The 26675-nt window shown below is 39.8% G+C and overlaps 1 protein-coding gene across 11 annotated transcripts in view; it reads right to left on the minus strand.

Moving 5' to 3' along the window:
• Window positions 1-26675, minus strand: part of ANKFN1 (ankyrin repeat and fibronectin type III domain containing 1) — a 127185-nt gene that overhangs the window by 26909 nt on the left and 73601 nt on the right. For all 11 annotated transcript variants that reach the window (XR_009743733.1, XR_009743737.1, XR_009743738.1 and 8 more), the window contains 6 exons: window positions 26401-26514; window positions 12175-12272; window positions 11658-11748; window positions 7939-8046; window positions 1368-1467; window positions 84-216 (listed from right to left, as the gene is read on the minus strand). Coding sequence is in view for 4 of the 11 variants with exons in the window: in XM_061455385.1 (XP_061311369.1) it covers window positions 84-216; window positions 1368-1467; window positions 7939-8046; window positions 11658-11748; window positions 12175-12272; window positions 26401-26514 (644 nt within the window). In the remaining 7 variants the exon portion in view is untranslated. The remainder of the gene's footprint in view (window positions 1-83; window positions 217-1367; window positions 1468-7938; window positions 8047-11657; window positions 11749-12174; window positions 12273-26400; window positions 26515-26675) is intronic.

The following is a 26675-nucleotide window of genomic DNA, read 5'->3' on the forward strand; positions in this document are numbered from 1 at the left end:
ATATATTAGAATGATGAGCTAACGCCTGTGCATTACCAGCAACAAATTGGTAGAAGCAATACATGAAATTAGGCTCCTCTTACCTTTGTGAACCACAGGAAATCCTGCATAACTGAGCTACTGTGGGAGTCATCAATTTCCACAATTGGGATTTGATCTTCATTGGTTACTAATAAATTGTCCTTGTAAAAAAATATAACAGCTAAGTAGAGTCCCCTGAAGAAAGAAGGAAACAATTATTATCAAACACCTTTCATGTTTATTCACATCCATGCCAAATTTCAGTCAAAGTATCATAGATGTTAAGTTCCGAGAAGACAAATACAATCATCTGGTCTTAACGTCCGTATGCAACTTCAGCAAGTGAATTCTGAAACCCATTTGGGAAGCTTATCACGTTAGGTGATGTGAGACTACAGGAATCTAAGAAATTATGAATCTGTGCAAGCCACTGACATCAGCTTCAGTAAGGATTTTGCCAGCATAAACAGTACACAATAGAGGCTTTATGCCCCTTACAAATCAGAAATTTTACTTAAACTTTTTATCATTAATGGGCTTAGTTCTGCCCTCCTTTGCTTCACAGTAAATCTAAAGTAACTCAATTGAAATCAGGTGGGTTATTATGGATTTACATTAGTGTAATTGAGTGTAATTTGGCCAGCATATCTCAAAACTGTTTATAGAGATCATTCCTTTCAATATTTACCCTTGCAATTAGTTACATACGTTAAGTAGCTGCCTTAGGGAATTTAAAGGCTCTGGAGAGCTCTTCTGAAAGAATCAAACTCTTATCAAAATACAAAGAAGAAAAAGCACACTCCTGGCAATGAAAAAAGAAATAATCCAGCATAAGCAGCTTCCGTGTGCTAAACCAAATCATCACGGCTGAGGGTTGTTTGGGTCACACTGGGTTGCAAACCTAGCTAAAGATGTTGGAGGATTCTAGATGTGTTGCTTGTTGCCAGTGGACTATTAAAACATGTTACCTGAGCTCTGCATTTTGTATTATAAATGAAATAAATACCATAGTTTCATTACTCAGCAGCAGCAGCAGCAGCAGCAGCAGTGCTTCCAAAATACCTCAGAAACTGCACTTGTGTTTGAGCAGAATATTTCACTCTGGTACAATTCAAATCCATTTCCAACAGTAATAATAAAAAGATTCTGTTGATTTCAGTAGAACCTGGAGCATATTTTCCTATGAGCTACACCAGTCTTACATGTGCTTATCAGTTTCATTCTGATCAATTGCTGTTTCATTGCCAGTGGAATATTCACATACATTTCTAAGGTGCTTTTCGCTGTAAGAGCAGCAACTGCTAGCTAAAACTTGATATGTTTGGGAGATAAAATAAATGACAAACCGTTTCAGAGTCTTCACAAACTTGTTTGATGAATGGAAAAGGTGCTTCAAGCTTCTGGAAACAGATTGCTTGCGACCAGCATTCTGTAGTTTAGAGCTTTCTAAAATGGAAAATAAAAAGCAAAACAAACCCAGCACTTTAGTTCCAGTTAGTGTCTCATAAAGAGCCCTTGTCTGTTGAACCACAACACTAAATTTCAGTCAGGGCCCACTGTATTCCCTTCAAAAGACAACATTTAGAAACATGCTCAAATACAACCTTTTGCTTATATTTTCAGTATGTCAGTGATACGTAACAATAAGTAAGTTTCTTACTTGCAGCAAACTTGGTCTTGGCAAAAATACAGCTTGAACCAGAACTGCATGCTGTTAATGTTCAGAATGGATATGAGTTCTGCAAGTGGTCTCAAAAACCCAGGAAGATATTCGAACCATCAGTCAGCATTTTAGGGTGTTGTAATTCCTTAGTTTCTGTCCATACATAACTTAAGCTTCTAAGAACTGAATGAGTGGCAGTCAGTAATAGCACATCATCAAAGTGACCTGAGTGAGAGCTTTAAGGAAACAACTAGATAGACCCTCATCTTCCTCTGTATCACATTAAGTGCATGTGCTGTTGCTTGGTATTTCCCCCCATCACAACAGCTTCCACTCACATGTATTGTTCCAGAGCTTTTATGGTTACATTTGCTCCCTAGTCATCTGGGATCCAAGGAAGAGGTGTTTAACTCATTTGCCCAATTCTTGTAAAGCTGAGACCTGCTATGTGCCTGCAAGGACCTCTGGACCAGCTCTCTTAACATAAGAATTTTATAAAGTCAAATCTTTTGCCTAATATTGTAGAAAATGTGGTTAATTTTTTATACATGGTGTTATTTTTCACTTTGATGAATTTAACTTAAAGTCTTTTGTTCTCTCACGCATGGCCTGGGTTTCCTTGTAAGCCAAGGAAAAATCTCCCAGTGGGAACTGGAACTCCCAAGCTCTGTGGAGCAGCCGTGTCCACCTGTGTACCTGTGCTCAGATTTTGGAGGGGATGCCAATAGATGGCAGTCAGGAACATGCAGGATTGTGTACTGCAAAATGTATTGTCAGTTGTTGTCCACTTATGGCATTTAAAAGGAATGGGTGCTTAAAACTGTTTGGGATTCTTTTGCATTGTCTTTTGCAATGTCTCTCCTGTCTAATGCTGTTGTAAGAGAACCAGAGGAAACATTTGATTTAAAATAGGAATTAATTCTTCAGATATTTACTGTAATCTGAAAAGAAAGACAAAAAGAAAAATGAAACCGTTTCCCAGGATCTGACTTGGTTTGGATGAAGCACGGGTACCCATCGAGCCTGAAGTGGGAAACGTGTTGAGGGACACCCTTCTCCAGTGGGGAAAAAATACATCCCATGAAGAACCATTTGCTGAAAGCTGCTGATCAGTCTGCTTAGGTGCTTTCAGAGTAACATATTTCCCACTTATCTTCAGTGCAGAATAGGAGGTGTCTGTCTGTGTCTCCCGAGTGAGTTCTAAGTTTGAACATTTAAAGAACATCTAAATGTGCTATTGTCAAAACCCCATCTGTGGAAGTGCTCAACATATTTTAAATGATGCATAAATTTGCACTGTAATTTTCACATTGAAAACCACAGAAAGAAGACACATTGTTAGCAATAATTACCACTTTCCTGAACAGTACGTACAAAGAGAACAAGGTTCTATTGGGGGTGAACTCATGCACGATGTATGAGACTTATTAGATCATCAAATCCATTGTGTTTCCAGTGCAAACTTGTTCTCCGTGGCATATTCTCCACTGTGCTGTTCAGTTTAGGTTTAACAGACTCATCCAAAGCCATGACTGCTCCTTTGATGCAACTGATCTTTGCTTTCTTTTCCTTTAAAAAAATTCCATTTGTTTTTCTATCCATATCTCCTGAGATAATTTCTATTTTACTGTGACCTTTTTTCGGTATATCACAGTAATGGAAACCAAATGGTACATGAGACCTCCTGTCTTGCTGCTTCCTTCTTCCAAGGTTAAGACCAATTTAGGAATATAAATTTCATTCTCATTATGCAGTTTTTATTTTCTTCTCTATTGCCTCCATCTCTATGGAGGGAATGGAGGAGGAAATAGCTGAAGGCAAAGCAACATAATTCTATATAAAGCACCCAGAGAGTGCAGCATTAAAATAAGAGGGCACATTACAAGTGAAGTATATGTTATTGGGCTGTTCAGTGGTTTGGGTTCAGTCCACAGCTTTGCAGAAGCCAACAGCAAAAGAAATAGTGTAAAACTAGATGGAGACTGTAAACTCCTACATTGCTATTTGCTTGTTTTACAGTATAGTCTGTCTAGAAGCCAAAAACCATGGAGCTGAGATTAGAAGATAATTTGGATCTACAGGAAATAGAACTCTGTCTGTTATTTAATTAAGTAATAAATAACATAGAGTAACCTTTATAGAAAGGCACCAGTAACAACATTAATAAATGATACAGCAATAGAGCTGTGAGCTCTTTTAATAGATGCTCAGGAGCGAATAGATAGTGGCTGAGATCGGAGAATTTCCAGTGATTAGATTTAGATCAGAAGCATTCAAAGCTGGAGTAAAACAGGCAGTTAACTACAGCATTAGCAGGTTTTCTCTTTCAGGTAGAAAATAGAAATGCTTCTTTGCAGTGCACTTCAATACAGAAGATACTTAAAAGAACATAAGTTGGCTGTGGAAGAGTAAGAACGACATTGCCTGCTCAGGCTGCCAGCATGCATCTGGGATCTCTGCTCTAGAGGAATGTCTGTTATGCCGTGCCATTTCTCTGAGGAGGAAGATCATCTGGAATTCTTTGTCCTATCACTAGACAAGCGGGTGCCTCTCCTCAAGTGGGGCAGATGTGAAGTGTATGGAAATGGAATTACCTCAGTGCAAAATCATCTGAGATCTCAGCCCCACAAATCAGAGGGCATGTGGAACAGCTAAATATCATTTAGGGTGACCCTGAATGAGGAAGTAAATTAGCACAAAATGAGCTAGATCCCACTGAAACCCTGGTGGAGGGCATAAAATGGGGTTTAGAGTTTTCACTAATGGTGTAACCTTATGAAAATACATCCAATAGCTGGAAACTTCCAGATGAATTCAAACTCAATTTAACACTGCACATTTTTAGCAGTGCAGACAACTGACGCTGGGATAATACGCATGGAGACATAATTCCACACAGAAGTTAAAGGCATAAGTAGTGGCCAGACACCTAAATAGCTCGAGACCATGACAGATTCTGTTTTACCTCACCTCAAGGTGAGATGTCTTTCACAAGACAATTCTGTATGTTATGAGCAGCTCTTAGCATGACAGTCATACCATTGAGAGGTATATTTTGGATTACAAAGCCAAGCACAAGAGCTGAAATTGTACCTTTTCTAATTCCCTACCTGAACTTCCCAGTCTATGGCTTGGTTCTCAAGCCTGATTTTATCTTTTCTCACAAATAATTGTAATCTAAACTCTTTAAATGCCTGGTGCAATCAAAGAGCCTTCTCTTTGTTAAATGCAATAAACCTATGTGCCCTGCTTGTGGACCAAATTATGATTAGAATATTTTTATTTCAGCTCTGACTTGTCTAGTAAAATACATTTCAACCAAATTTCAGAAGGAAAATATCTGGTAAGCATTTTACTGAAGAGTTGGGTTCCTTTCTTAATGAAGCATCACACAATTGCTTAATCCACTCAGAATTGTTTAGGAAGAATGATGACAAGAAAATAATACTTAAAAAATACATTTGAAGTGTTGCCAGGACATACAATTGTAGTAACTCAGTTATCATAGTCTGTAGCATGGTATTATGAAGACAAATGGATGACTGTTGTTTGTAATCATCAGGGTTTTCCAGAAGATTAAACATATGAAAGCAAAGCTTCCTAAGTAATTCCCTAGGAGATTTCATCATATCACAGAGCAGGTTCAAAAGCAACAGCTGATCTAATTCCAAAAGCTCTTAAACTCACTGTACATTCCAATGTATTCTTCCTGGCATTTTTGTAAGCTTGTTTTCTCTAGCCGCTGCAATGCAAAGCAGAGGGCAAAAGGCAGGCTGCAGTGTGAAGCCCGAATGAGCAGACTTGGGCAAGGGATCTGCCTGGAATCTGGGCAATTCACCCCTCCCAGGTCACACTGGAGCTCTAGCGCACAGCCTGGCTTCTCCAGCTCCTCTGTGTTCTAAGGCTTTTGCCTGTCTTATCCAAGTAATTTCAGATCTTTTACCCTCATTTTTTATCACAATCCCTTGCATTCACCCTCCACGCTCCTTCAACCAGCCTGAACACCATAAGCGTGGTACCTTGCAGAGTAATCACTTAGTGAAAAACCAAGGTGCCAGGACACCAGGTTTGAGTCCTATCTCCATCTTCACCTGGCTTTTATTCATGCAGAGCTGATTCTGCTCTTATTTATAAGCCACAGCAAATCAGTGGCTGTAAGCAGATTTAGGGATACCCTACAAACAATGTCCAGCTATTTACATCTCTAAAACAACTGTAGAAATCAGAGGTTAGAATATTAATGTCTAGTCAAAGAAGAGAGAGGTAAAGAGAAGAATGGTAAGGAAGGGATAAATGCCTGGGCAGGTTCTCAGCTTGTGTATCACAGCATATCCATGCTGACTGCTATCCCTGTCAGCTGAATCATGCTAATTCACGTTAATGAAGAATGCATCTCAGGCCTCTCTATTATATGGAGTGAAAGCCATTATTTGGGTCTGTCAGACATATACAGTAGCTTATCTGAGATCCTTGATTAAAGTCCTCAGATTTCACTGAGATTCACCAGAATCAAATTTCAGAGTCAAAGTGGTGTCATAATTCTTAATTTTCTGCACACTCTTTGTCTTGATTCTTTACCAAATTACTGAAATACAGGGGATTGGCATCAGTCATATATTTAAGGCAAGTTCCAAAGGCTCTTCTATTATATTACAATCCTGATTTATCCAAAATATACTACTGTGTAATGCTAGCATTACAAGCAATTATGAGATTTTACTTGGTTGGAGGCAAGGGCGTTGCTCAGGCTGACTCCCCAGTGTAGCACTGCCATATGTAAGCTCCCACATCCTCCTTCAGACATGCAAGAAAACGTTCTGAGCAAAACAGATTTTCTATATTGTTGTTATTTATTATTTAAGGAAAGGGAGTTAGGAAATCAACAACAGAGTTGTCTGTGCTTTGCTTTGAGACTGGGGTTGATTTCTGGAGCAGTGGGATTTTATAAGAACCAGGCACTGGTGTCAGATTCTCAAAAGAAAGGCTTTTCTGCATGTTGTATGTAACTGCTGCTGTTCTGCTATGTCAGTAAACCAATTTATACTATTTTCTGGTATTCCATCACTTTTTCCCTGTTTACGAGGAAGGTGACCTGAAAGACCTGAGATGTGCACAAACTTCAGAAAGGGAAAACTGTACCATGGGAAAAAAGACTCCTTTAATGCATGAAGAACTATGTAAGAGATGGAATACATCATCTGTATTTTCAGTAGCAAGGCCACCTGCAAGTGATAATGCTTGTATGAATTTTAATTAGAGAAACAACATTTTCTTGCAGTACCTCCTTTCCCTTTCCAAGCAACACAGCTGAATACTTTAAGTTGCTATGGTTACAGTGGGTTGTTGCAGACCGTGGATCGTCGTGATAGTGACGTATTTGCACGTAAAGAACAAAACCTGCATCTTTCTGTTTCAGCCAGATGATTTTAGCCCTAAGTATTTCTATAGTTTTAAATCACTTGGTGCAGCTTGACATAACAGTCATAGTGTGGGAAGAAAAATGAAAACTTCATGGTAGTTCAGCTTTTCAGTTTCAAATAAGTTCCTTTGCAATGAAGCATTATTCCAGTTAGAAGTTTATTCTAAGAAAATAAATAGTACTTTTCAACAACCCATATAGAAGAGGAGTTTTTATATATGCTTTAAAAAGAATGCCAAGCTGTTGTCTTGGCTCGTGAGCTGTTAAAGGCACAGTCTGTTTCTCATGAATGAAGAGCAAAAAGCTGGCTGAGATTCGAACTCTCTCCTAGTTTTGATCCATTCTATTTGAAAACGTAGCAATCTTATCTTCCCACTGCATTGTGCAAGTATTTTTCATTGGCATCACATCCGTTGGAGTATTTAGTGTCTTCCATTTGGAGGCAGCCAAGTCCCCGCTTTTGATCCAAAACAGTTGTTAAGTCTCAAAAGTATTTCTTTATATGAAAAAATGAGGGAGATCCTTGAAACACTGTGGTGAAATGTGGTGTGAAACTAATGTGTAGGAAAAACCCCAAACCAAGAGGTGTGTAGAGTACAGAGGGAGAAAGGCTGTGCCTGTGCTTGCGTGCATTTGTAGCTTTCGGATGTTTTCGTCCAACTAATTTCAAGGGTTAAGAGCAAGATAGTGCACTAAAGTGATTCCAGATGGGCCAATATTAATATCTTTCTTTTCCTGATGAATGAGAAGGTATGACCTAGTTAGAAAACTGCTAAAATTACAGGCGCCGCAGAGGCTTCAGCTGGTGCCCTACCACATAGATATTCATCCTTACCTCTGCAATTATAATGCTGATGAGCTGCTCGAACCTGCTGAAGGAGGCGTTCCAGGGCCTCAGTGTGTCCCCTGTGCCGAGGTTCTCTTCCACTGCAGTCTTTCCAGTCTGTTGAACAAAGGAAATAAACAGAAATGAAGCACAAAGGTGCAGGAGAAGGTTTTAAAACATTTTCATGCCTCTGATACTTCCTGGCTTTAGAGGATTTTTACATCTGGGCATGCAGGAAAAAGTGGCAGTTGTTTGTAAGTTTGCTGTTGTTACTTGGACGATCAACTTCCTTTGCCTTGTGCCAGTTGGGTAATTAATCATAATGATTATTAACAAAGAGCTCACAATCAGCCCCTAGAAGCTCCTCTAGTGACTGACTAGACAATGGCTATTTCTCTTCAGTACATAAGTGGCCTCTGTTGCTGCAGGGCCAGAGCTGCTCTCAGCCCATACCGCACCGACACTCTTGGTACCTCACTAAGATCACACTGCTGCTCTTCCGCTTGAGACACCCCAGGAGGCTGAATGACTCTTCTACAGTTATATAGGAAACTGATTGCAGAGCAGAGAAAGAGCATCTTCCTACATCCAGAGCTAGTTCTGCAGCCAGAGAAACATGCTCTGAGTGAAATCACTTCTGAAAACCTGCTCTCAGCAGATGCTTGAACAAACGCTGGCGATTCCTGCCCTGGAGCACACGCTCTGCTCAGCACTGCACTCGTGAGGCAAGAAGCTGCGATTTCTGTCCCACATACCTCCAACCTACAAAAGGCTTTGTTTTCACTCATGTGCTGCTTGCTACAATCACAATCTTCATTTTAAAAAGCAAACAACCTCCTCACAAATAGGAGGATGAAGCTGTGTGTATTAGAGAGGAGCTTTGTAATTCCAGACTCGCTTATTTTCATACTTTCCTTATTATAAGAAGAAAGCATTGCACTGGTTTCCTGACCCAAAGTAATGGTGGATCAAGGTATTAAGAGATCTGTCTGCAAGGGAGACATGTTTCCATCTTGCTGGCATAGAGGCTGTGTGTGTATTCACAGCCACCAACAGTTTGCTCACTCACTAAATATACAGATCTAGTTTCTAGTGCAAGTTTGGAGTCAAGCATTCCTTCCAATAGACTCACTATGCCAGGGATATAAATATGTATTTGCTGCCATTTAATAGAGCAGCTAGAGTAAGCCCCATGAAAGGGTGGAAAGAGAAGACATTTGCTATCCTGATAGCCTGTGGGCAGTTTTAATAGCTGCAGAGAGGCTCTCCTGCATGTTGTATGCTATTGCAGAGATCAAGGGCTGACTGCATTTATAGCTCTGTGTGGGGATACCAGTTCTTAGATCCCCTGTGAGCAGCCAACCCCAAAGTACTTTGGTGTCATCAGGCCGGTAGAGTTTTGAACAACCTCATGATTTCTCTGTTCCAGAGGTTTCCAACGTTTCTGATACCCCAGACTGCTGACACCTTTAAACATGACATAGAAGTCAGACCAGCATCCCTCACTGCCCACCACTCATATGCTAGTGAATAAGCCTAGAAATGTTAGTGCCTGCTGTGATTTCACAGACCAGCTGCACAACACTGGCCACCACTTTCCAGGCTACTGTGTATGTGGAAGAGATGGGAGGACAGTGGCAAGCATTGACTGTCATGCTACACAGATGAATCTACAAGGATGTCACTTTGATGCTCTGGGATTGGAATAGATCAGGATTAAGGCCTGAGGCTTTAATTTCCCTTGCATATTCTTCTGGCTGCCGTTACAGACAGCTTTGTAGAGTATTAATGTATTCACATTTAATTTTTAGCTTAAGGCCATATTTTGTTATGCAACACTGGTGTAATTTCAAGTTGCTGCCTGCTTGCCAAGCACAAGTCTGCTAGTTTTCAAAACCAGTGGTGAAGGCAGTCATGGGTAAAGCAGTTCTGCCCCCAGTAACTGCAGTGGTAAACAGCATCTTGCCTTTCAAGCTACAATTCTGATATTATTACTTAATGAAAGCATTTACATTTAAGCTGTGAGGGTCTCTCTTGCTGTGAAGCTTAAGCTGCTAAGGATACGTAATGAAAATACCCTTTTCTTGCCAACTATCTATATGCAGTGAGCTAAGTCTGCCTAATGCTTCTGTGTTCATCAACAAAGAAAACATACATATGTAACCATGAATAAACATTTCTCTTTGCCATAAACTCATAAAAATCACATATATATCAAATGATGCTCCTGCTTTCCTACAGGGAAGTCCAAAAGACTTGTTACCTTTCAGAGAAACACCCCCAGAGTGATTATCCCAGGCACTTCAGAGTCCCTGAGACACAAAACATGGGAAATGAGCTCAATTCTCTGTACAGTTTTGTGTTAATCCACTGAAATCTGCAGGAGAACTTCCCCTGCATCCCAAGGCTTTGGAACTGGCATGTATGGTCAGATTTCAGGTTAATAACAGTGGACAAGAAATAGACAGGGAAGACAATGCGTCATGTTCAATCAAAAGTGTGTCTCATACAAAGATACAGCCTTAAATGCCACCTGCTTTGCCAGGGGTGCCCAGTGCTTTGGGGATGTTTAGCTGAATAACTACCAGCTACTGCAGAATTCTGCTTCTCAGCTGCTGTAAATGTTTGGGCTGGGGGGCCCAATCCTGTACAGATATACCTGCCTATAATCAAGGTAATTGCATGTCACTGTTATTCAAACCAACTCTGAAGTAGTGAGTTATCCATGTAGCCAAGAGCAGAATTTTGTCCCAAGATTGTAGCACATTTTTGTTCCCAAACAAAATATTTCTTTAGTCTTGTTCTGGTTTTATTCTGTGATAAACAAGAGCAAAATTGAAGCAAGATGCTTCAATGGTACTGCAAGAGCCTCATTTATCCAGCCTTTGCCATTATGAATAGGTACAGCTTGCTTTATTTCTTCACATTAGCATGCAAGGTTATTAAATTGTTATGTTAGCCTAATAAAAATAAGTGCTAATGCAATAAAATGAGAAGTCCCACTTTACTGCATTATCAATACAAGGGAAGCTGTCATATGCTGAGCCAGTTTGGCAGTGAACACAAGTCTGGAAAAGCAACCAACAATACAATGTCATTATAATAGATTAAAAATTACAAATGAAAAATCACAGTCCTAATGGAGTCTGAGAAAACCTGTCACGGGTTTGAAAAGAGAGAAAGGCTTTTGGACATGTCTAGACCATTTCAGTGTATACAGGCTAGATTCTATCAACATGTGTGTCCACACTAGGGCGTATTATACACAGGATGCTATAGGAATGGTCCAGTGAATGGGATCTACAATGCTACAAAGCAGAATACAAAATTACATATGATACTTGTGTTTTGCTTCTACGAGTTCTGGTTCACCTTTTGATCCATTCATGGACTGAGAAATGAGGTTCCATATAGCAGAACTCTATTAAGAGAAATGAAGGTTAAAATATTTCTCATTTTTTCTTAAGCATTAGTGACTAGATGACAGTATTCTGTCAAAGGACTGGAGAAGACTAGCAGAAAAGACATGTAAATATACAGAGATGATTATTGTGGTTATTTCTCAGGAGTGGGAGGAGTTGAGTTTTATTTATTTATTTATTTCACTCCTAGGCAGCATTTAAATCATCCACTCTGGAATATTTGTCTTTTTCTGTTATTTGAAGACAGAGCATTTTTACAAATCAACATCACTAATCAAACTAGGAGGGCAGACAAACTCAACCTACTTGAAGGAGAAGCATATTCAGGAGTAGATTTGCGTGGAGGTCCCCATCCTCTCATGTTGTATGCTGAAACATGGACATAATACCTCTGGCCCTGCCAAAAAGAACCATACAAAAATAACAAAAATGAAAATGATTGCCATCATCATATGTGTTCCTGGAAAAAGCAGATGAGAAAGAACTGTTATTTTAGCTGCTGGTCATCAGAGTTAGGTCTAGATCTTCCATGAGCCTTTGATCTGCACTAAGATTATCCTGTGATCTAGAAAACAGCATCTTTCACTGCAGCCTTTTCTGATCTCCCCTAAGATGACATAAACCAGTTCATGCTGTCTGTCTATTCCTTTGTGACTTTCAGATTACGGATGCCAGACATATGATGTTTAACGACTGGAACTTGTTGCTAGAAGAAAGGCACTCTACAGTTATTGCCAACAGGCGTGGAAGCAAATAATCAGTGCCTTTGTATCCCTGGGGCAGCAGGGGACATTGAGGCCTGAATGAGTCCCTTGGCACATACCGTTCTGAGACCTGTGATGGTGCACCTCAAAGACTGAAGATTATCCATAATTATTTCACCAGCCAAAGGAGAAAAGTCTTCTGAACAGCTCCATTCCACTAGGGAACAAATAGCAGGAGAAAATAAAATCAAATACCAGTCCAAGAGAAGATATCAAAGTACTCGAATCACTCACAGGTTAACTTCTCTCCAAGCAGTTGCCCATTCCATGTGGGTACTAAAAGCCATGTTTAACAATAACTAACAAAACTTCAGACAATAATTAAACTATATCTCTGTGTATGAGAGAGAAAAGCAAAATACTGCTCAAAAGCTTTTCAGTAAAGATTGCTTAAAAATGCACATAATTACAGAATTGTTAGGGTTGGAAGGGACCTCTGGAGATCATCTACTCTAACCTCATACACTGCAATACAAACTACATTCAGGCAACATTTGCCCTCATTTAAACAATTTCCTTTTAAAGAAAGGAGAGTAGTGGAAAAGAGTAGGTAAAGGATTTGGACCTGCTAATGCCATTTGGCAGTTTATACATCCAAACTGACAAAAAGGGCTGTTTTGCAATTGGGTCTGCAGAGGTAGGAATGGGCAGAGAGTCCTTTGCTCTCCACAGGTCCACAAAGCTTTCATCACCTAACCCTGGCTAATTTGTATAGAAATATCCTCCTTGGACTGGATCCGACACTCACTGGAGTCTCTTCATTGGTTTCAGTGGGTTCTGGCTCTCTTGTCCAAGCCTAATGCTGCTGTGGTCACTGAAATTACAGAGCTCCACAAGGATCTATTAGGTTGTATCCACTTTTAAAGGGAATTAAGTGGCATTGGGCTGACACGTCCCTCCTAACATATCGGGCAGCCTAAATTACAATGGGTACCTTCACCAGAGTGCTCCCATCAACTTGTACAGACGGCTCATGTAGGAGTAGTCCTGCTGCCAGGACTCTTCCCAATACTTGCAAAAATGAATGTGGATATAAAATAGTCTGAAATAGGCCTCAGAAACCTACTAGGGGATTTTAAGAAGGGAATCTATGCAAGTGGGGAACTGATGGCTGCAGGTATAGGGACAGCCTCTTTTTCTTCAATTATACGTTATTAATGACAGGTACCATGATTAGGGTTAGGGTTAATCCTGGAGACATAACTCTGGGATTTAGTAACTTGCACCCTCACACTCAAACTCAGGAAAACCTCTCAAAACCATAGTGAAAATAATCTCTTATTCTACTGTGGACATGGGAAAATTCCATCAGTTTTCTGGATTTACATCAAGGAAGAGAATTCAACCCAAAGCTTTCCCTTTAAGATTCACAAAATAGTTTCTAGATACCTTTCTGGTTTTGCATATTTGTTAGTATAAAAGTCAATAATTTCGCCTGGATCAGAGGATAAAGGTATTTTAATTTCAGCATGTGGAATTTTCATCTTCTGGCTGCGTCACACTGGTATTTTCACGTTAAAAGAAAAAGGCTTCACAGAATTTTGCGCTCAGTATATACATTTAACTGCCAACACATTTTTCTAAAGCAGCCAAGTATCAATAGCACAACTCATTTTTCCTTTCTCTCCTAATTGCTCCTTTTCTGTGATTGCAGTTTGTGAATGCACAGCATGTTCTGCAACATTTTTCTGCTTGCTGCAATGAAAAGGATATTGGTTTTGTCTATTGTCTTTGAACTTTTACAGGGGGTAGTTTCCTACTTTTCCAAAGGTTTTAAGTACCTAATTCCTGCCACCTTTAGTGGAAGCTATTTCTGTACATTAGTCTGAATACGTAGAGAATGTTATGGTACTGTATTGTAGGCTTTTGGTGACAACTTAATTATAGGAATACTTTTAAGTACCTTTGAACCTGATGGCCTGTCAAATTTTCCATTGTAAACCACGATTTTCAGGGTTCATAACTCCACTGTATTAAATCATTGAGGACATTGTATACATGCTGCAAACTTAGACATGTCAGTTTTCCAGAGGGATAAGCTGGAGAAACCCTGTTTGAACTGCTGAACACGTTATCAACAGGCTTGCAGTCACTTCAGATACCATTCTTCCTTTCAAAGAAAGGTTCATGTAAAGCAAGATCATGTCACTCAGGACAGGCGTTGGCAGCAAATCCCGTCTTCCCTGAAGCCTCCAGCATGACTGAGTGTGCTGCACAGCATGCGGGGCTAAGGTTGCACTTTAGGCAGCACAAAACAAAAACCAAGGGTGAAATAAGCAGCTTTAAGTGGCTTTTGAGCTTCCCAAAGTTTTAGCTGTTCCATGGACTGAAGGCTGCCCAAACATAAACTGGAAATTCAGATGGTATATTTATGTTTGGGTAGCTTACACAAATAAACATTGCAGCCCTATTCTTGATGTGGGTCTCCTCAAGCCATCCACTTGTATTCTGGCATTTGGAAAGGAGCTCCTAATATTTAGAGTTGTCTGCCTGGAGAGAAATTCACTACCTTAATCTAAACAGGATTGCAATCCTACACATTTGCCAGCATGTGTACAGCTGGACCATCATGGTACTAGTATTAAGACTAGTAACAGCATGGCAGTTTGTTCTCAGAAATAGTCAAGGACTACTGAGTTCAGAGAAAGAAGCTGAGTTACCAAGGGGAGAAAAGGCTGACACTGCCTTTAAAGCTCTCAGCTGAGGAAGTGGGGTTTAAAAGAATAAATCACAGCTTTGTCCTTATCTTCTAGAGCAAACTGTTGTCCCAGGTCACACCAGTGAAGCCTCATGTGCAGGACAAACACCCTCATCCACTTGTGGGGTGACACAGTAATCTCCCAGTCCCTTGAAGGACAACTACTTGCTAGGGAAAGGACCTAGTCCTTTCAGGAGGTACTGCAGGGTTTGGGTAACCCTCTAAGCCCCTTCACCAGTGAGTCCTTGCTGGCTGCTAGGCTGAGGTTCAGCTGTGCTTCTCCTTACAGAGCCAAGTGATGCCTTACGCTGTGGTGGCTGAGACCTATCAAACTGAAAACAGGAATATGGTCTTAGCTGGTGGATCAGGTTATGGTTATCGTTAAAATTGAGAATCCCCCTTTTAAGGGAGGTTTACCAAAACAAGATGGTTTCTACAAAGTTACTCAAAGTTCAGTTTTCAAATAGATGCATTTTAAACCCTCACATTTGGAAAACTCTTGCCCCCCAGTTTCAATAAAAACCTCCATAACTGAAAAATAAATATTTTTCAAACAGCTGTCTTGGAATAGTGCCTTCTTTTTGCCCTTGTTCCAATGAACTGCTGAAAACATATTAACAGGATACACTGAAGCATTGCTGTTTTTTGACAGAATGTCAATCTCTGACTCATGAGATCTGTCTTAAACTCATAACAAATTTTGGAATTTTTTGCTTACTTTTGATTTTAACAATTTTTCTCCCATGATTTTACTGACACAAGTGAGAAGAAAATTCTATGATATAGTTCTAAAGAAATGCAAATCAACGTCAGGAATTTATAACTGAAGTTTATATCTGCTGTAATAGATTGCCAGATTTCAGCTTTCTGCTGTAATGGTTGGCTAAAAATAATACATAATATTATACCATACTCATTGATTGGCTTTTAAACCTTTTAGAAGGATGTGAATACCCATTTTGCAGATGGGAAAATGAAGGCAAAGAGAGGTAGAGCATTTTGTTCACTCAGCAGGTCCCAAAACAAGGGACAAAATCCTCCGACTATTAAATCAGTGTTGCTCACACTTTCTGGCTATGTGGGACACACATAGCTCTTCCTGGTACCAGAATGATGCTACACAACCATGGTCTTACACTTGTGATTAATCTGGATCAGAAAATGATGGCGATTCAGGAGCACCCATCGTGAAGATTTTGCTGAACCTTTGCCTTATTTCTGGGAGAGACTGCTCTGGTAGCAAACAAAAAGTATCAGCCATTTGGGAAACTGAAGTACTTGGGACTTTAAGATAGAACAAAAGGTGAGGTAACCTCAGCACTGCAAAAGTTGAATATAAAAATACTCAAGCATAGAAAGATGAAGAGGGCCCTTTATAAGAGCCCAGGAACAAGAGCTGGTCTTGTAGATTGTACCAACTGTGCTGTAATGAACCTGAAAGCTGTTGGATGAATTAAGGATGGAGCATGTTCCAGTGCTGTTCTGAACGCCCCAAAGGGCTGCTTTGTTGTGAACGCTGAATGTCTTTGCTGTTGCGGCTTTCCATCTGACACTTCATGTTATGTCAGAGCAGGGTTTTTTTTTGTGTGTTTAATATATTGGTGACTATGTTCTTTAATGAAGGTGCCCTGTATTCCAGAGCGGGCAAATGCACGATGTGTTGCTGCGGTCGCCAAGATAAGTAGTAATTTTTAAATAAACAGCAGTATAAACAGTTACATAAAACTCATGTAAATTGCTGGCACATAATTTTAGACTGGCTTAAGTTATGTAACTTACTTGTGGCCAAGTTCTTGGGGTTTTTTTAATACTCAATTCATGCACTTTGAAATAAAAGGAGAAGTTTATTTTCACCTGTTTCTTTTCCACGACCTATCTCTCTGTTATACCGGGCTCACCTTACACAGTTTATCTGAGAGACTGACAGACAGACAAGAGACAAAGTGAAGGCATAAAACAGCTCCTGATCCTATTGTAGATTCGTTCAGGGGTGCACCTTCTCCTCAGTCAAGTTAAAATCTCCAGCAACAGTAGAATTTGTCACTTGGCATTTACTTTTGCTTGCACTTAAATTACTCACTGAATGGATGAGTTTAATTAGGCTGAAGGACATAAGTTCTGCTGCAAAGTGGATGGGGTCTACAGAATGGTGTGCTGAGCTGGGGCTCTGGGCTTTATTCTTGCTTTTGCTGCTGATTTACTGTGTGACCTTGGGCAAAGCATTATACCACTAAAGTGCTTAACCCAGACTTGAGCACAAAGATGCTCTCTCCTTCCCTTCCTCCCCATATCCGTGGCTAGGCTGAAAGACACTGTGATCTTTGCTTGCATTTCCAGGGGCTTGCAAACGAATAACTGCATTCTTCAATAGCTTCCCTTAAAATGCAGAACTGAAAGGGAACACTGACACACCAGAAACCACTTCATACCATCTTTTTCTGCCTGTTGATTTTAGGAAATAATGTCAATGGTTTATGTTCATAATGTCTTAGCAGCTTGATTTAAGGATATTGAATGCTGCCATTTGGGTGAAAAGATCAGCGTGAAAGTACCTAAATGAATGTATAACACAAGAAGAGAATTGAACACTAGTGAAAAGCAGGAATCAGTTTCTTGGTGTAGACAGCATCACCAGCTCGGATGAAGAGCATTGACCACATACTGCAAACAGCTGCCTTGAACTGCTCTTTCCAGCCTGAGTTAAGTAAGGAACCCAATTTTTGCAGATTTGGGTTCAGGCTCTGTTCATGCCTCCCTCATGTTTAGAAATTCTCAAGTCATACCAGCTGCGGGGAGTACTGACAGAGATCCCAGCATAGTGCTTCCGTTAGGGAAAACCAAATGCTTGGCACTGAGGAGTTTGTATTTTTTCCTGTGGATTTGTTTTTTTGCATGAAGGGTATAACCCATCCACAAATGCACACTAACAGAGCATCTGGAATTGGCTGCATTCTGCTCCAGGAGTGTAGACAGGGATAATACGATATGAGTCACAGCATTTACAAAGGGAACAGGTGAACTTTCCAGTTGTTTGTTTGTTTAAGGACTCTAACTGGGATTTACTGCAACGCCTAAGGGACTTGGGCATATTGCTGTGCAAACACTGAAGTTAAAACAGTGCAGTCATGGTCTAGGAGTAGGCTTTCTAGGTACTACTTAAACTAAAAGCTGAGCTCCTACGTGCTCTAAATACTAATGTTCATTATTTTGGATCTTATCTATTATTTCATTTATTTCTGTAAACATATTCAAGGAGAAACATCAATAAGGCTGAAGAGGAGTGAAAGGAGATGCAAACAAGCAGCACTGTGTCCACCTGAAGTAAATAAAGCATTGCTGTGTTTTAGTGTGAGAGCTGCACATGGGCTTAAGGGCTTCTCATTACAACAACAGCCAAAACAGCACCAAGAAGAGTACCAAGAGCAGCATTCCTAGACTGTTCCTAGAGAGCACATCTTCATTTGAAACTGCTCTGGGTAGAAATCTTCATGATACTTATTTCAGAGGATTGCTTTAATAACCAAATACTTGATTTGGGGTAAAGCTTCCCAAAGAGCTGTGGGCTCCTTTACCTTTTACACCTGCTAATAATAACCGATGATGTTAAATAACCTTCTTGTGGCCCTGCTTTTGGACATTTCTTTGACCCAGGCCAGAATACTCAGTTTTATGTCTTGATGTTTATGGGAAGCCTTATGACAGCAGGCTGGGTGCCAAAGACACATCTTTGCTTGATCATGGTTTCACTAGTTCATCTTCTAGCACAACTACATTATATAAATGATTTATAAGATACCATTTTTATTGCATTGTAATAAAATTCTCACTAAGAGAAAATAAAAAAAAGACTGTTTTTTTCCTGGAGTATTTAATCAGTGTTTTCCAAGCACTAACAATTCTGTATCTGCTTGTAATAAAGTCAAGCTAGTCCAGTACAAGAAGGAACTTCTTTCCTTTCTGTAAGTGAAAAGGACATTTCTTGCTAACGTTTTATAACGGCTAAGAAAATGTGCCATGTGGGTGCATATTGCTTTCAGTGTGAGCCCATGGTTAAAAAGCTACAGTGGATTATAATAACAACCAAGATTTGTGTCTTAGCCCTGCAATGACAAACATACCCTACTCTGGCTGTGAAGAGAAAAGTGGGAGGAAATACATGTTAGAACTGTAAAAAGGGATTGGAGAATAAATGGAATTCATATGCAAAGGCTTCACATGATAGAAGGGTGTAACAGGCTTGGCTCTGATTCTGCATATTTCCCCTTCCAAGTGAGTACATTTTACTCATGTAATCTGTGTAACCAAATCTGGTGGGAAGCTTATGAACGTAAGGACTACTCATCTGTGTGAAGCATGGGTTAGGCTCAGCTTCTTCCCAAACCAGAATACATTAAAATCTAATTAATAAAGAGCAGTTGGGAAAATGCAAACAGGAAAGTCATCTATCACAATGTGCAAGACAAACCAGAGCACTGCACAGCACCTAACGAACAAAGTAAATATCTAATGTTAATTCAAGTCATCTTAATGGGATTCCCCTCCTCCTTCCCTGGTCCTGCTCTAATATACATTTAAAAAGGGACTTAACTGCATAGATACCAATTAATCATATTTAAGGCTTTTATTTATTTACAAACTAATCCCTATAGTAACTTAAAGAGCTTTCACCTGTCCCCTGCACTAAGCCCATGTGCTCGAGGCAGAACAGTCTTGATTTTGGGAATTTTTACTTCATTTATTTAATTTCATTTACTTCATTTATTCATTTAATTTATTGTCAATTAACGCAAGCATCTAATCACTTATTCAGAGTGAGAGAAACCATAACCAAACAAAAAGTGAACACCTTTCCACCACCTTTCCCTGGCTCCCAGTTTCCCTGGTGTCCACTATGGGGTTGAACTCAGAGATGGGGTTCTTCATTGCATTTAGAGGTAGCCAGGCTGGTTGTGACCAGCACCCAGCATCTCCTGACCTCCTCCTACACCACTGGCCCCTGGCTACTCAAACCTGCTGTATATACCGGACACAGTACTCAGGTGCTAGCTAAGTGGGTGCTCATGTGTGAACTCACTGGGTGCTCAGACATGAGTTAATAGGGTGCTTGTGTGAACTGCTAGATGTTCATAGGAAATTAAATGGCTGTTCATGCCTGAACTCATTGGGTTCTCATGCATAAATTGATTGGGTGTTCATGCATGAACTAATTGGGTGCTCATGCATAAATTGATTGGGTGTTCATGCATGAACTAATTGGGTGCTCATGCATAAATTGACTGAGTGCTCATGCATGAACTAATTGAATGCTCATGCATAAATTGATCGGGTGCTCATGCATGAACTAAGTGGGTGGTCATGCATGAGCACAGAAAACTGTGCAATTTATGCTCACTACATATGTAAAGCCCTAATTCCAAATTTACATTCATTTATCAGTTCTGCGGGTCTGTGACTTCAGACAAAGCAATATGCAGGGGAACCTTGCCACAATCCATTTGAAGACATTCTGGTTTTGTTTAAGTCTCCAGTGAGGAAGCATTCCCAAACCCATGAATCAGATCAACTCAATCAGGAACCTTCTTCAAGACAGAAGCTGAAGGTCTTGAGTTCCAGTCCTGCCACTGACTACAAGAAAATCACCTCTTCTACGCAATATCTATGAGCTGGAAGCTGTAATGCTTATCCACATGCCAATAAAAAAAAAAAAATCCTTATTTTTGGTAAGTCAAAGTGAATATAAAAGGTAAAGCAATGTCTGGAATTCAGCAACATCATGATATGACTCTTTTTTCTTAGGCACCAAAGGCAGACAAAACCAGAGCCTCTATGTCTGGGTTTTCTTGTAGCTGTTCATCTGAGCTGCTGTTCAAAATCCTTATAAAACACAAAGCAGGAGGAAAGAATGACTGAATTGAGTAGCTGGTGTCTGATCAACTACATGAGTTAATGACACCATCACTTAATATGTGATCCATGTTCAAAGGTGGTTTTAAATACACAGCAAACTTGAAAAATAGAAGTTCTTAAGTTTTTTGTTGTCCAACACATACTACAGACATTGACAGGAGCTAGAAATAGAAAGGTTTGTTTTAACATTTGTACATTTCTGTACTTGTGAGGCATAAAAATAGAAGTCAAATTGCACAGTCCTGGTAGCTACCGAAACTTAATGTGCAAATAAAGTGCTCGGGAGACCTAATAAAATGCCATAAATGAACTACTGTAAAAAGTATGAGACCACACCTATTCAGCAGGATAAATTCAAATGTCTTACAAAGAAATGTATTCTCTTTCCTTTTTATGGAGTAAGAACTGTTTTGGGGAAAGAAAGAATGAGTTTCAAAATATACAGTGAAACCTTGAATAATAAGTGGAAAGGATTTCAAGATAAAGTTGAATGCAGAATGCGACTTAATGCCACGATAGACTGGAACAGGATCCAGCAGTGACGTACCACCACATCTAGGAAGACTCATAGATATCAGCATTAAAGCACCACATTTTCACTTCTACAAGCAGTCATTTCCATAACACTCTTCTAGAAATCAAAGAAATCAGAGTTTCTATTTTCTAGTCTGACTCTGCTATGAGAGCAGCTAGTTGCCACTAAAGTGAGGAAGAAACCTAGAGATGTCATATATATATATATATTTAGGTCTCTGTAAGTTCTACCTAACCAGAATAGTCAAGTCTGTCAAGTCAAACCCACTGTACAGCACTAGAAAGATCACTGCAGGAAGCCTGCTATGGAACAAATCCAAACTTGATCAAACACAAGTCAACTATTGACAGATAAGTCAAATACAGACTTACAAAACATATGGTATATGCTGTTTGTGGTGCTCACAGGGACAAGCAGAAGCCCACGCAAAATGGTAAGCTTATTTGGTTGTGAAAGGATTACCCCGGAGAGTAAAACCCACAGAATCACACCAAATTGGTAGGTGGGTTTTGTAAAACCTCGGAGGTTTCTTGCGCTGAAACTTTCAATGAAAACTTTTCATTGATATAGTGAGATGTCAGCTGAGAATCTCAAATACAGATAGTTCTGAGGTACAGAACATACATCATACAGGCCCAGCCTGGCAGGCATCCTTAGTCCGTGGTCTTGGGTGCTGAGACCTTAATAAAAAGGCAGCTCCATTCATCCTTTGTTGAGACTTCTAGGGATAACACCAAAGTGTCCTCTACTGGACAAAGGAACTTGCCTATAACCAACCCATGTCATGCAACCATGTGATAGCAACATACTGTGGCTACTGCCTATCTAGCTAGGACCGAACCAGTGATTTAAAGACAATTTAGATTATTGTGATGCAAACATTCTGAAATGAACCACAAATTGCCTTGGAAGAAGGGAGCAGGGAACAATTTTTATGTCAAGATTCAAGCAAGACATAACTCTTGTTTTCCTGATCTAGGCTGACGTGTTGGGTTTTCTAAAGAGCTACACTGACAGAGAAAATGAAAAATTCTTCTCCCCTCCAACAGAAATCCTAGAAGGCAGCTTGGCAGTGCTGGCAAATGTGAAATACTCTGCTAAAATAAGAAGCTAAGCAAAAAGGTAACAAGGGCTAATGTGGCCCAGACAGCTTAGCATCGTATCTGGAAAATAACTTGGCATCCCACTTCACAGCTACATCCAAACAGAGAGATCAGCTCTGTTTGCTACATCAAACATGGCTCAGACTTCTTTTTCTCTCTTCCTCTCTCTTTAAACATAAATAGTTCCAGGCTCTTAAATAAATTAGCTCAATTTTGGTTATACAAGCTGTTTCATTTTTCCTCCAAAAGGGAATATGGATGTTTGTTTTACAAGTGTAAATAAAATATAAACAGAGATTTTCCATTGCATAGTGATCCTTTCCAGTAGGTAATGATCAGTGCTATGTCTATTTTTCTTTCTTCTCCTGTACTTGGGGATCACAGCATTATTATCACTACTTCTGATGGGAAACGGGTGAAAATCCGTGCAGTAAGGGGAGGTTTCCTTGAACTTATTGTCCATAATAGCAAAGTAATAGATTTAAAATGCATAGAAAATACCTGCAACAAAATTACTTATCGTTGTTAATAATTTTGTTCTGCTCTCTTTATGTGGAGGTGTTGCATGGGATATGTGAACTCTAGAAAGGCTAATTAATGAGAGACTAGCTCTTAAAAGCCCTACAAGCGCTTACCACTGGCTCTACTGGGACTGTTCCTAGGAGTCAAGTGGTGTCTATCTAGATTATGTTGCTGCTGGGATTTTTTGGCACGAAGATAGTTACAATAGTGTAGCTCTAGGATAAAAAATGCATCATGCAGTAACAATAAGACTGTAAGCAGAAGGTTCACCCTACCTTCAAACTGTGGCAAGTTATTATGTGTATTAGCGTGGAAAGTTTTGATTGTGCTTTCAAAGATGCAAAACCAAAGTAGGTCTTAAGTACTTCCACGGTGGGATGTGAAGTTTGGCTTTAGGGCATGATTAGCCAAGGGCAGGGGTTTTTCTTTTCAATATCACAGTGATGCTTCACATCCTTCCTAAAACTGGCTGGGGTGAGGTGTCTCTGGCTTTGAATCTTTCCCTAGCATGGAGCAGATTATTGCTATTATTATTGATTTATGTCATGCCTGTCTGCTTCCAGCCTCAAAACACTTTACTAAGTTACAATATACATAGGAATCATTTCACATCAACCACCACCACGCTGTAGCCTACTCTGGAGGGAAACTGAAGGGAGCCATTAGGATGGTGCCTGCAACATTAAACAACAATCCAGGAGAGGAAGTAAAGAATACTCTGGCTCCTTAAAGCAATGGCTCAACAGAATGCAGTCACTGAACTGCCATCCAGCTGGGACACCAAAGTCAATACCCATTCACCGTGTGTGGTTAAAATTAAATCTCCTAATGAAGTGAGATGGTTTTAGTGGTTAGAGAGTGAGTGCAAAGTATTATTCTCCTGTATTATTATTTGTAAGTTATACAGCTAACAAGGGAAAAGATCACACACAGGAAAACAGCAGACTGTTAGATAATGTTCCAAGCCCAGTTTCTAAATGACATTTGGGCACATAAAACTTTGGAAAAAGTATGTTAAAAAAAAAAAAAAGAAAAAGAAAAGATGGCACATAAGAAAGGAATTGGCAGTTTCACACTCTTTTTAGGGAACTAAACTGAACAGAAGTGATGTCAGGTTTTATCCCCTATAATTCAGAGCCAGAGAAAAGAACATTATTAGCTTCTGTTAATGAGCAGGTATTCCCTAAACACTGCTGCAAATGCTCCTGAATTTTAATTTGCTTAGAAAAAGAAATGGTAAAGTATTGAGGGGAAAAAAACTAACAGCTTATTCGCTTCCCTGAATTAGTAAAGTGCTTAGATAGTTTTCTGGGAGAAAGTTTATATATATCTGACTAAAAAGATCCTCTCACAATGTTATCAAACTCTCCTTTCAGGGCTAGTAATTGCTAGCTGGTTCTAATCATTCTTGCAAGTGATCATTTGAAAGGTTCATTTTATGACCCCTCAAAGTAGCACAAAGAATCTCACTCCATAATGTAATAAACAATTCTACAAGCAGTGCTTAATTAATTCCCGAAAGTCACCAAAAGGAGCTATTAATGATCTTTCTTTTTATCTAACCATAAATATACAAGTCTCCTGGGATAAAGGATTTTAAAAGAACATTCTGGCAAAACTAACTGTCAACTTGATAAAGCATAAAATGATCACCAGTGGGGGTAACTCGAACTACAGCGGCAATGCTACCTAGTCTGATTAGAACGTTAGGTTGGGTCGGATTAAATTTCTCTGAATGTTGTGCTTACCAAAAAGACGACAGAACTGACACGGGGCAAAACAGTCTCAAGCCAAGTGAATACATAGAAGAAATGCACTACAAGCTTTAGAAAATGTTTTATGAAGAATCATTTCTATTTGGGAATTTGCTTTACTGTGCAAACATCAATAGCCATTATAATTTAAGTGTGGGCAACATTTCAATGTTCTTTAATACACGTGTTACAAAGAACAGGCTGATATTTTGAAGGGAACTTCAATGTTTTAGGAGCCCAAGTATCATTTTCACAAGTAAATCAGGCAGTAGGAAGCCCTTAAATGAAATTTAGTCTCCTGGCAACCCAAACCATTGCTGAAAATTAGATTTAGGCTTCTAAAGGGCTTTGATGTTTTTGAAAATCACGCTTCCTGCAGCACTGCACAGCTGACTAGGTGTAATACAGTAATTTACCCCTCCACTGAGGCTATCAGAATGGAATCACTTTGATGGCTTTAGTGAAGTCTGAGAGGTTGTTGGGTTTTTTCCTTACACTGTAAAAAAATTATTTACTGGCCATAGCCAGTAGTGATGGGAATCTGTGACCAGACACAGGAGGAGGAAAGAAAGAGAGAATCTGCCTTTTCCAAAATAAACTCATGCAATCCTTTGGGTGCTTATGCTTGATGCCAGTGGAGCCTATGCACTGGCATGTCCCACCTTCAGAACTGTTCCCTGAGCTACTGGACCCTCTGTGGGCTGGGGCTTTCTGAATCCCTCCTGTGACACCCACACATGGAAACATGAAATAAACTGCCCCACAACACAGCCATTATGGTTCTTGCCATGTGTGTGGAAAGCCAAGGTTCAAATTTCTCTCATAGGAGTTTTTAATTATTAATACAAAGAAACAAACACAGCAGTAAACATTGAGAGACACAGTGGGAAATAACTAAAAGGACTTCCAGGCTCCTCATTCCTTGACCCCTCTGGGCTGGGCAAAGAAGGCCTCAGAGCTTCAGGACAGAGCTTTCCGGCCCTTGACCTGTGGGAAGACTCAGGCTCCCACTGGAACATGGAGGCTGCCGCACATTGCTGCACTTAACACTGAAGAACTTATTGTTCCAAACATGTTAGAAAACCTAGGAGTTCCTTTAAGCAGGAAATTTTAAAATTTCTTGGTTTTGTTCTAATCTTCAATAAAACATTTTTTGTTATTTTAATGTTGGAATTTCCTGTGGAACAGAAATTCTGTTTTAAAACCATTTCTATTCAACAGTGCTATTCAGATGGAAGCATTTTCCTATTCATTCCACTTTGCAACTAACTGGTGCCACCCCAAATGTATTGCTCTTCCAAGAATGATGTGGCAGCCCTGGAATAGCTAATTAGTTGGGCTGTATGATGCCTCTGCCAAAAGTTTCAGCTTCCAGAGGCATTCCTTTAAGGAATGGTGGTGTGGGTTTGGCATTTACAAGGATACACATGGTTTTAGGAGCCCACAGGCACCAAAAGTTAGTTTGTGTTTTATAACTGCTCATCTCAACCCAGTCATTGAGCTGATGTCCTAACCACAGTGAGTCAAGCAAACTTCTTCAAAGCACTCATGGAGAAATCTTTTGGTCAATTTATTTTTCTTTTTTTAATAAAGACTTTGTCTTTGGGGAATCTTTCAAGAAAATTCCACTTCTATGGCTATTAACTGAGAAAATAATTCAAACGTTATTGGCATTGTAATAAATCTCTTGCAGATAAATACCATTGCATTTAGCCCTTGAAGTTTTGTACATTGATAACATAAATGAAAGATGTCTAAATCAGTACCTTTATACTTGGTCACCACAGCTGAGTTGACACTCAGAGGTTCTTGGAAGGTGACAGTGAGTGATGTACTGCTTGTTACCATGAGACAGACATTGGTTGGCGCCTCAGGGGCTCCTGGGAGAGAAGAGAAAACATCAGCTCTTCAACACAACAAATCCTATTCAAACAATGTTTCTGAGTCTTCAAAGAACCCACTGAAAATCACCCTGCAATTGTGAGCTTTGCGTTGTAGGTGTTTGTGTTCTCTGCCTTTTGAGCATTTTAATTAGTGCCCC

Source organism: Pezoporus flaviventris, unplaced genomic scaffold (assembly GCF_033815535.1).
Source record: "Pezoporus flaviventris isolate CSIRO_AGI_PZ_B2104156 unplaced genomic scaffold, CSIRO_AGI_Pfla_v1 ptg000020l, whole genome shotgun sequence".
NCBI lineage: Eukaryota > Metazoa > Chordata > Aves > Psittaciformes > Psittacidae > Pezoporus > Pezoporus flaviventris.